Below are 11,492 nucleotides of genomic sequence, written 5' to 3'. Positions count from 1 at the left end.
TGTGTGTATGTATGTGTGTATGTTACAAATGGCTGAACCGATTTTCACAAATTTCGATTCAAGTGGAAGGTCTCTTGGACTCATAGGTTTGCAATTGAATTTTACCCGAATCGAACAACCGGTTCGGGAGTAACGGAACAAAATGTGCAAAAAATGAAGAAAAACGTGCACTCGTTTTTTCAACTCAGATTCGAACTTAAAACTTTACAGTTCCATAGCCTACAATTGAATTTCAATAAATAATATTGAATTTCTATAACTAATGTTGACTTTTAATAAAAATATACTACTTTTAGCTTTTGTTCTGATCTCACTTCCGGTACCGAAACAACAGGGTGAGATTTGTATAAAACTTTAGGCCGTCATATAGAGTGAAAATGCAAAAAACGAGGAATTCCTATTAACTTGGGTCGACACTGTTAAATATTGAAACGGTTATGCGAGTGTATGCCCAAACAAATATTTTGTTCTTATTGAATATTCAACGAAACGTTTTTTAAGAATCCCTTAGTAATATTAATGAAAACATGAGCTGTATGTGTGTGTGTGTGTGTCAAATTATCTTATTACGTTTTCTCGGAGATTGCTGAACCGATTTTGACAAACTTTGATTCAAATGAAAGGTATCGGGGTCCATACGGGATTCCTGAATTTCATTCGGATCCAACTTTCGGTTCCAGAGTTATACGGTAAAGTGTGTTCCATATTATACACCGTCACTTAAACCGATGAACTGAGTCGAATGGTATATGACACTAGTCGGTTTTTCAAGTGATTGCATAACCTGTCTATATGAGAAACGCAAAAATATTTTTAAATTTGCATTGTTATACTAAGCTAAGCTTAGCTACTATACTAGTTATGCTTATGAAAATCGGTTCAGCCACCTCCGAGAAAAGTGCTACCACACATGTACACACACACATTTGCTCAGCTCGTCGATCTGAGCCGAATGGTATATGGGACTGGTTCCGAATTCAGTTGCAAAATTTCAATCGGAAACCAAATCAATACCTCAGTTCATAAATTCAGTTCAAAAATTCTGAAGCTGAATCCTTTTCCAGAACCCTGGTTCAGTTAATTATTTATTTATTCATTTGAATCAACAGACATAATTTTGTGCAAATGTTCATTTCTAAGTGTATTGCAAAATTTTTAAACCTTAGTTAACTTCCAAAATCAAGTTTCAGAACTCCAGTTTCGAATTCAATCTCAACATGCCGATTTTGAATTCTTGAATTTCAGTTCCAGAATTCAGATCAAGAATTCATATCTTGAATTTGGTTCCAGAACCAGAGTTCTGGGGTGGAATCATGTAAGGTGATAAGTGACTATCACCTCCTGGTGATAACGAGGTGATCACCAGAATGTTTGGAATCACCGAAGGTGATCACTTTTACTATCACCATCACCGGTGATTGTGCCAACTTCACTCCATTTATCCCCTGTCAAGAAACGTCAATTTTTCAGGAGTAAAATATGAATGTGGCGTATACCGTTGATATTAGGAGTTGATGATGAAAGTGGCGTATACCCATATAATATTTTAAAATCTAAAGTTTTATTCCTTTAGTTTTCAATTTTTTTCATTAATTCGAGTCATGTTTATCAATGATGATTTGTATGGATCGAAGAGTAACGTTGAAAAAAATTACCTGCGCACAAACAAATAAAAAAATTCACTTGTTGGTTTAATTTAGCGCCGATTTTTATTTTTCAATGGAAATCAATGTCACAGTCAATTCTTTGGGATAAATTTGCTTGCTTTGAAATGACACGAATTGTTAGATCTTCTTGATGTTTCACAACGGATGGCATTCCTCTCGAATGAGAAAGATCCGTAAAATAATTTCTTGTATAGTTTTCATTCACTTTACGATTATGGCATTTCACAGAGCTTTCAAATGCTACCTCCATTTTGGAAATTTTACCCACCGGTACTACGAATATCCACTATGATTAGCAGCAACTAATTGTCCAAAAATATTGCCTTATTTAGTTCAACTCACAAGAAGAAAATTAAGAACGCAGTTTAATCTTTTTTACTCGTTCAGTTGAACGAGACTGATATGTCGCTTACTAAGTCACGGCCATCTAATTCTACTGAAAATGTTAGCATAGATTTTTTAATGTTAGGTTATGTGCAACAGGAGATGTCTACATTCATAAACTTATCACTTTTCCAGAAAGCAATTTATCTTTGACTTTACGAATACCCCAATGATATTCCTTCAAATAATAATTATAGCATAAATGAATTGATTCATTCATTCTATGAATTCTTTAAACTATATAAACTAAGTTACTTTTCATTTTGGTATTCAATTCTGACACAATATCAGTACGAATTTTATTAAAAAATTATCCTCTCCGACCAATATTGGTAGGTTGTATATATCAGTGGCTTGAAATTCACCTAACGGACAATAATTTATAAAGCCACTTCTCAAAAAATCAAATCACTACTGAAAGTGATAACTAAATTGCTATCACCTCCATTTTGACATGAAGGTGATTAAATCGTGGTGACTATCACCTTACGTAATGCCAACAGTTGATAGTGATGTTAGCCTTTCAGCAGTGGTGACAGAACTTGGTGATTATCTCCTTACATGATTCCAAATTTCTAAAAGTGATAATCACTTGGTGATAATCACCTTACATGATTCCACCTCTGGATACGAATTCCGAACGTAAATTCATAGCTATCTCACACTGTTGAAAATTTAATTAAAAATTGCTGATCATATTTCTGGTGGCATGGAAAAAGAATTATGTTGTTGCGTTTAATACAACTCGAGATATTTACGATCTTCCCATTCTTCCACAGGGCGATTTTTGAAAGGGTGTCCCATAGTAAAATAAGACGTATTCATGTCAAAAAATAAAACGCATCGATTTTTTTGAAAATATTGAAAAAAGCTGTGATTTTATTCTTTTTTCCCTTCTTGTACGTTGCAGAGTTATTCAGAAGCGAAATTGGGTGATTGAAGGATTGTTTGATTTTTTTCTTTCAGCTATGAATTATCAAAATTTGAAGTCCAACTTCCACAAACAGTATACTATTCAATCTGTGCTCACAATCATGTTTTGAAGAAAATAATCACAATATAATCGATAGCCGTGTTCAGTATAATGAAGCTTTTCCGTTGTGGAAACACTCGAAGGCACGGAAAGCGGTTTCACAGGGATCATCTTTTTTCACACTGCACTTTTGCACCAGAGTTTCAACCTTGCTCTTTTCACGATCCAGTGAAAGCCGCTCGATGGCATAATCAGTCAGCAGATTACCTTCGGAATCCAAAAATCCAGAGCGTTCTAGAAAACATTTAGTAAAGCATTTTGTGTCCTGATTGACGTCGGAGAACGCTCCAGAACGCAGCTTGTCCACGGCTTCTCTCGACAAACTAGAAAATTTTTGCAAGCAATCAGTGGCATAGGAATCAGCCTTCTTCAGTTGTTCTTCCGTCAGTGCCTGAGATAAAAGTGCAATGGATGGTTTGGAATAATTTAAGTTGTCTAGTTTTGGATTTGATAATGACACTCACCTTAACACCAACTACTGCAACTACAATAACGAGACAGGCGAACGATTTCATAACTGCTCTGAATGATGGCTTTTGGATGACTGATATAATCCAAAGAATTCTGACCGGCGTTTTATATTGTTCTGATTCACCTGATGACTTAGCAAAAAACCTGTTCTCTTGACAGCTTTCCGGTTAATAGTACAAGCAACAGAAATGTACTTTGATCCCGACAAGCATTTTTTATTAGAAATAAATGTTCATCTTTACACTTACCATTCGTTCATTCCATTTGTGTTCGCTCAGCAAGTCTTAATCAGATCGTGTCTCACCTTACAAATTCATAAGAACTTGGTCCATCTTAATATGACAACGATCATGTTTCCCAAATCGATGATTGATTGACCAATCGTGGGTTCGCGAAATTCAGTTCTACTGAACAGATCAATCAAACTTGTCAGTATGGAGCACTGAAGTCAACGGTGTTCACTTTTTCAATCCGTTTTTTTTCGGTTTCACTGCTTTAGTTTGATATATCGCTTTATGTTCGTCTTAGCAAAAGCGAAATATGCTGTATCATTTCACATACTTGTTTTTGAATTTGATTTGTTTCTCAGTAAGCATTAGTGAGCATTTTTTTCTTCAACGTCTGATTCCGAAAATGCCTACAAGTAGTAAAGGCAATACTTTCTCGCAAAGAAGAAAGGATAAATGTAGGAATTAAAAAAATGTAAAGCATACAAAAAAGTAATTGCAGATACTGTGAATGAAAATTCTGCAAGTTTTCATTGAATGTCAAGCTTTTCCTTATTTACCACTTACAACTTACTTGTAATAAATGGGTGAAAATAAAACAATGTTCTGCATTGTATAAATATTGGGCTGACAAACCTTCATATTGAACTTTACAGCTTACGACGATCTTACATTTATTAACGATTGTTATCAAATATAGGGTACCGGTACTCCCATTTCTCTCAGTTTCAGTAGTCTTCTCATGTACGAAAACCATTAGTTAGAGTGAGATCTGCTGTTTCTGTTCGATAGATTGCCTAAGAATAAGATAAAAATAGTTGCATTTGCTTCGAGTTTTGGCGTCGTTACAACAGCAGTATTGAACGATTTTCAAACTATTTTTTCTGTGGTCTTGCTTCCTAAAGCTTGTTTCATTTAGAATTGGAACAAACTTTTGCTCCTATTGTGGCGCTCCTGGTGAACGGATTTAGCAGTTCTTGGCGCCCTCGTGTCGTGAATTTTGTCAGCTACACGTATGATTTTTGACATTCCGCAATTCGACTGTACTTTGTAAACAATCAACATGGAAGCCGAAAGAAGGGAAAAACATGTGCACAGTTATTTGGAAAATTCATTGTGGTCTTCATCATGGCTAGCTAAACAGCTGAAATTATAAGGAAACATTGACCACGATTCGGAAGCCTCAAGCCAATCGTCGGAGTGGAACTGTCGACCGGAAACTGCGTGGTATGATTTTGAAGACGATTAAGATTTGGCCAGAAAATTCGGTGCTGCCCATAGTACCGTGCGGAGAACTCGACTCCGGAACGAAATCAAGTCGTATCAAGCTAGCAAACAGCCAAATCGTACCATAAAACAGAATAGTGTGGTTAAAATTCGTACTCGGAAACTATATGACCAGGTGCTGACCAAGTTCGACGGGTGTCTTCTGATGGACGATGAAAACTATGTCAAGGCTGACTTCGGGCGAATCCCAGGTCAAAAATTTTACTTGGCAACGGCTCGGGGGGATGTACCAAATTTAAATTTTTCGACAAATTTGCAAGAAAATTTACGATTTGGCAGGGCATTTGCAGCTGTGGCAAAAAAACGAAAGTTTTCGTTACAAATAAGACAATGACATCGGAACTATACCAAAAAGAGTGTCTCCATAAACCTGTTTCTTTCGTAAATCTAACAGATACGACTTATTACGTTTACAAGAAAGCTAACTTCAACGCAATGAATCAGTTCCTATTTTCATTAAACAGGGACACTATTACATAGCCTTTTTATATGAGAAAGCAAAAAGGCGGGGCGAAAGAGAGTAGACAGGTGAGTAATGCCAGAGACATAATTGGTAAACGTGAATACGAATACAACTAACATGCTTCTCTCACACTTCCGAATATCCATAATTGATCGTGATCGATTGTGCAACAAACAATATTATAATTGTTTTGTCTTTCTCATAAAGAGAGGCTATGCAATGGCCTAGTGTCATATAACATTCGACTTAGTTATGTCGTTTTCACTTGATGCCAAACCTAACCCAGTTTCCACTCTAACTGCTGTCAAACCATTTGTTTGAAGTCAGTTTCGAACCTAGTTTCAACGTTGTTGAACTGAAAATCGAGTCAGTTTCGAACCTGGTTTTTAAATCAGTTTTACTCAAACCCCCGTTGCTAAGTGCGAAATTAACACAGTTTCGGGAAAAGCGTTTGTTTGATGAAACTACCTTGGGTCAGTTTCAGTTTTTTCAAGCGAAAACGACATTAGTCGAGTATGCAAAATGTTTATGTGTGTATGTATGTGTGTATGTTACAAATGGCTGAACCGATTTTCACAAATTTCGATTCAAGTGGAAGGTCTCTTGGACTCATAGGTTTGCAATTGAATTTTACCCGAATCGAACAACCGGTTCGGGAGTAACGGAACAAAATGTGCAAAAAATGAAGAAAAACGTGCACTCGTTTTTTCAACTCAGATTCGAACTTAAAACTTTACAGTTCCATAGCCTACAATTGAATTTCAATAAATAATATTGAATTTCTATAACTAATGTTGACTTTTAATAAAAATATACTACTTTTAGCTTTTGTTCTGATCTCACTTCCGGTACCGAAACAACAGGGTGAGATTTGTATAAAACTTTAGGCCGTCATATAGAGTGAAAATGCAAAAAACGAGGAATTCCTATTAACTTGGGTCGACACTGTTAAATATTGAAACGGTTATGCGAGTGTATGCCCAAACAAATATTTTGTTCTTATTGAATATTCAACGAAACGTTTTTTAAGAATCCCTTAGTAATATTAATGAAAACATGAGCTGTATGTGTGTGTGTGTGTCAAATTATCTTATTACGTTTTCTCGGAGATTGCTGAACCGATTTTGACAAACTTTGATTCAAATGAAAGGTATCGGGGTCCATACGGGATTCCTGAATTTCATTCGGATCCAACTTTCGGTTCCAGAGTTATACGGTAAAGTGTGTTCCATATTATACACCGTCACTTAAACCGATGAACTGAGTCAAATGGTATATGACACTAGTCGGTTTTTCAAGTGATTGCATAACCTGTCTATATGAGAAACGCAAAAATATTTTTAAATTTGCATTGTTATACTAAGCTAAGCTTAGCTACTATACTAGTTATGCTTATGAAAATCGGTTCAGCCACCTCCGAGAAAAGTGCTACCACACATGTACACACACACATTTGCTCAGCTCGTCGATCTGAGCCGAATGGTATATGGGACTGGTTCCGAATTCAGTTGCAAAATTTCAATCGGAAACCAAATCAATACCTCAGTTCATAAATTCAGTTCAAAAATTCTGAAGCTGAATCCTTTTCCAGAACCCTGGTTCAGTTAATTATTTATTTATTCATTTGAATCAACAGACATAATTTTGTGCAAATGTTCATTTCTAAGTGTATTGCAAAATTTTTAAACCTTAGTTAACTTCCAAAATCAAGTTTCAGAACTCCAGTTTCGAATTCAATCTCAACATGCCGATTTTGAATTCTTGAATTTCAGTTCCAGAATTCAGATCAAGAATTCATATCTTGAATTTGGTTCCAGAACCAGAGTTCTGGGGTGGAATCATGTAAGGTGATAAGTGACTATCACCTCCTGGTGATAACGAGGTGATCACCAGAATGTTTGGAATCACCGAAGGTGATCACTTTTACTATCACCATCACCGGTGATTGTGCCAACTTCACTCCATTTATCCCCTGTCAAGAAACGTCAATTTTTCAGGAGTAAAATATGAATGTGGCGTATACCGTTGATATTAGGAGTTGATGATGAAAGTGGCGTATACCCATATAATATTTTAAAATCTAAAGTTTTATTCCTTTAGTTTTCAATTTTTTTCATTAATTCGAGTCATGTTTATCAATGATGATTTGTATGGATCGAAGAGTAACGTTGAAAAAAATTACCTGCGCACAAACAAATAAAAAAATTCACTTGTTGGTTTAATTTAGCGCCGATTTTTATTTTTCAATGGAAATCAATGTCACAGTCAATTCTTTGGGATAAATTTGCTTGCTTTGAAATGACACGAATTGTTAGATCTTCTTGATGTTTCACAACGGATGGCATTCCTCTCGAATGAGAAAGATCCGTAAAATAATTTCTTGTATAGTTTTCATTCACTTTACGATTATGGCATTTCACAGAGCTTTCAAATGCTACCTCCATTTTGGAAATTTTACCCACCGGTACTACGAATATCCACTATGATTAGCAGCAACTAATTGTCCAAAAATATTGCCTTATTTAGTTCAACTCACAAGAAGAAAATTAAGAACGCAGTTTAATCTTTTTTACTCGTTCAGTTGAACGAGACTGATATGTCGCTTACTAAGTCACGGCCATCTAATTCTACTGAAAATGTTAGCATAGATTTTTTTAATGTTACGTTATGTGCAACAGGAGATGTCTACATTCATAAACTTATCACTTTTCCAGAAAGCAATTAATCTTTGACTTTACGAATACCCCAATGATATTCCTTCAAATAATAATTATAGCATAAATGAATTGATTCATTCATTCTATGAATTCTTTAAACTATATAAACTAAGTTACTTTTCATTTTGGTATTCAATTCTGACACAATATCAGTACGAATTTTATTAAAAAATTATCCTCTCCGACCAATATTGGTAGGTTGTATATATCAGTGGCTTGAAATTCACCTAACGGACAATAATTTATAAAGCCACTTCTCAAAAAATCAAATCACTACTGAAAGTGATAACTAAATTGCTATCACCTCCATTTTGACATGAAGGTGATTAAATCGTGGTGACTATCACCTTACGTAATGCCAACAGTTGATAGTGATGTTAGCCTTTCAGCAGTGGTGACAGAACTTGGTGATTATCTCCTTACATGATTCCAAATTTCTAAAAGTGATAATCACTTGGTGATAATCACCTTACATGATTCCACCTCTGGATACGAATTCCGAACGTAAATTCATAGCTATCTCACACTGTTGAAAATTTAATTAAAAATTGCTGATCATATTTCTGGTGGCATGGAAAAAGAATTATGTTGTTGCGTTTAATACAACTCGAGATATTTACGATCTTCCCATTCTTCCACAGGGCGATTTTTGAAAGGGTGTCCCATAGTAAAATAAGACGTATTCATGTCAAAAAATAAAACGCATCGATTTTTTTGAAAATATTGAAAAAAGCTGTGATTTTATTCTTTTTTCCCTTCTTGTACGTTGCAGAGTTATTCAGAAGCGAAATTGGGTGATTGAAGGATTGTTTGATTTTTTTCTTTCAGCTATGAATTATCAAAATTTGAAGTCCAACTTCCACAAACAGTATACTATTCAATCTGTGCTCACAATCATGTTTTGAAGAAAATAATCACAATATAATCGATAGCCGTGTTCAGTATAATGAAGCTTTTCCGTTGTGGAAACACTCGAAGGCACGGAAAGCGGTTTCACAGGGATCATCTTTTTTCACACTGCACTTTTGCACCAGAGTTTCAACCTTGCTCTTTTCACGATCCAGTGAAAGCCGCTCGATGGCATAATCAGTCAGCAGATTACCTTCGGAATCCAAAAATCCAGAGCGTTCTAGAAAACATTTAGTAAAGCATTTTGTGTCCTGATTGACGTCGGAGAACGCTCCAGAACGCAGCTTGTCCACGGCTTCTCTCGACAAACTAGAAAATTTTTGCAAGCAATCAGTGGCATAGGAATCAGCCTTCTTCAGTTGTTCTTCCGTCAGTGCCTGAGATAAAAGTGCAATGGATGGTTTGGAATAATTTAAGTTGTCTAGTTTTGGATTTGATAATGACACTCACCTTAACACCAACTACTGCAACTACAATAACGAGACAGGCGAACGATTTCATAACTGCTCTGAATGATGGCTTTTGGATGACTGATATAATCCAAAGAATTCTGACCGGCGTTTTATATTGTTCTGATTCACCTGATGACTTAGCAAAAAACCTGTTCTCTTGACAGCTTTCCGGTTAATAGTACAAGCAACAGAAATGTACTTTGATCCCGACAAGCATTTTTTATTAGAAATAAATGTTCATCTTTACACTTACCATTCGTTCATTCCATTTGTGTTCGCTCAGCAAGTCTTAATCAGATCGTGTCTCACCTTACAAATTCATAAGAACTTGGTCCATCTTAATATGACAACGATCATGTTTCCCAAATCGATGATTGATTGACCAATCGTGGGTTCGCGAAATTCAGTTCTACTGAACAGATCAATCAAACTTGTCAGTATGGAGCACTGAAGTCAACGGTGTTCACTTTTTCAATCCGTTTTTTTTCGGTTTCACTGCTTTAGTTTGATATATCGCTTTATGTTCGTCTTAGCAAAAGCGAAATATGCTGTATCATTTCACATACTTGTTTTTGAATTTGATTTGTTTCTCAGTAAGCATTAGTGAGCATTTTTTTCTTCAACGTCTGATTCCGAAAATGCCTACAAGTAGTAAAGGCAATACTTTCTCGCAAAGAAGAAAGGATAAATGTAGGAATTAAAAAAATGTAAAGCATACAAAAAAGTAATTGCAGATACTGTGAATGAAAATTCTGCAAGTTTTCATTGAATGTCAAGCTTTTCCTTATTTACCACTTACAACTTACTTGTAATAAATGGGTGAAAATAAAACAATGTTCTGCATTGTATAAATATTGGGCTGACAAACCTTCATATTGAACTTTACAGCTTACGACGATCTTACATTTATTAACGATTGTTATCAAATATAGGGTACCGGTACTCCCATTTCTCTCAGTTTCAGTAGTCTTCTCATGTACGAAAACCATTAGTTAGAGTGAGATCTGCTGTTTCTGTTCGATAGATTGCCTAAGAATAAGATAAAAATAGTTGCATTTGCTTCGAGTTTTGGCGTCGTTACAACAGCAGTATTGAACGATTTTCAAACTATTTTTTCTGTGGTCTTGCTTCCTAAAGCTTGTTTCATTTAGAATTGGAACAAACTTTTGCTCCTATTGTGGCGCTCCTGGTGAACGGATTTAGCAGTTCTTGGCGCCCTCGTGTCGTGAATTTTGTCAGCTACACGTATGATTTTTGACATTCCGCAATTCGACTGTACTTTGTAAACAATCAACATGGAAGCCGAAAGAAGGGAAAAACATGTGCACAGTTATTTGGAAAATTCATTGTGGTCTTCATCATGGCTAGCTAAACAGCTGAAATTATAAGGAAACATTGACCACGATTCGGAAGCCTCAAGCCAATCGTCGGAGTGGAACTGTCGACCGGAAACTGCGTGGTATGATTTTGAAGACGATTAAGATTTGGCCAGAAAATTCGGTGCTGCCCATAGTACCGTGCGGAGAACTCGACTCCGGAACGAAATCAAGTCGTATCAAGCTAGCAAACAGCCAAATCGTACCATAAAACAGAATAGTGTGGTTAAAATTCGTACTCGGAAACTATATGACCAGGTGCTGACCAAGTTCGACGGGTGTCTTCTGATGGACGATGAAAACTATGTCAAGGCTGACTTCGGGCGAATCCCAGGTCAAAAATTTTACTTGGCAACGGCTCGGGGGGATGTACCAAATTTAAATTTTTCGACAAATTTGCAAGAAAATTTACGATTTGGCAGGGCATTTGCAGCTGTGGCAAAAAAACGAAAGTTTTCGTTACAAATAAGACAATGACATCGGAACTATACCAAAAAGAGTGTCTC

At 36.0% G+C, this 11,492-nt stretch overlaps 2 protein-coding genes across 2 annotated transcripts; both read right to left on the bottom strand.

The window, feature by feature from the left end:
- Positions 1-3,040: 3,040 nt before the first annotated feature.
- On the bottom strand, positions 3,041-3,963 carry LOC131438819 (general odorant-binding protein 56d-like). Its single transcript, XM_058609131.1, has 3 exons — positions 3,804-3,963; positions 3,549-3,714; positions 3,041-3,475 (listed from the first exon to the last, which is right to left on the bottom strand). Exons 1-3 carry the CDS (start codon positions 3,812-3,814, stop codon positions 3,128-3,130), a joined length of 525 nt encoding a protein of 174 aa, XP_058465114.1. The 5' UTR covers positions 3,815-3,963; the 3' UTR covers positions 3,041-3,127.
- Positions 3,964-9,100: 5,137 nt separating this feature from the next.
- Positions 9,101-10,023, bottom strand: LOC131438218 (general odorant-binding protein 56d-like). Its single transcript, XM_058608087.1, has 3 exons — positions 9,864-10,023; positions 9,609-9,774; positions 9,101-9,535 (listed from the first exon to the last, which is right to left on the bottom strand). Exons 1-3 carry the CDS (start codon positions 9,872-9,874, stop codon positions 9,188-9,190), a joined length of 525 nt encoding a protein of 174 aa, XP_058464070.1. The 5' UTR covers positions 9,875-10,023; the 3' UTR covers positions 9,101-9,187.
- Positions 10,024-11,492: the final 1,469 nt, after the last annotated feature.

Source organism: Malaya genurostris, chromosome 3 (genome assembly GCF_030247185.1).
Source record: "Malaya genurostris strain Urasoe2022 chromosome 3, Malgen_1.1, whole genome shotgun sequence".
In the NCBI taxonomy this organism is placed as follows: Eukaryota; Metazoa; Arthropoda; class Insecta; order Diptera; family Culicidae; genus Malaya; species Malaya genurostris.
This window is presented reverse-complemented; position numbering and strand designations above follow the sequence as displayed.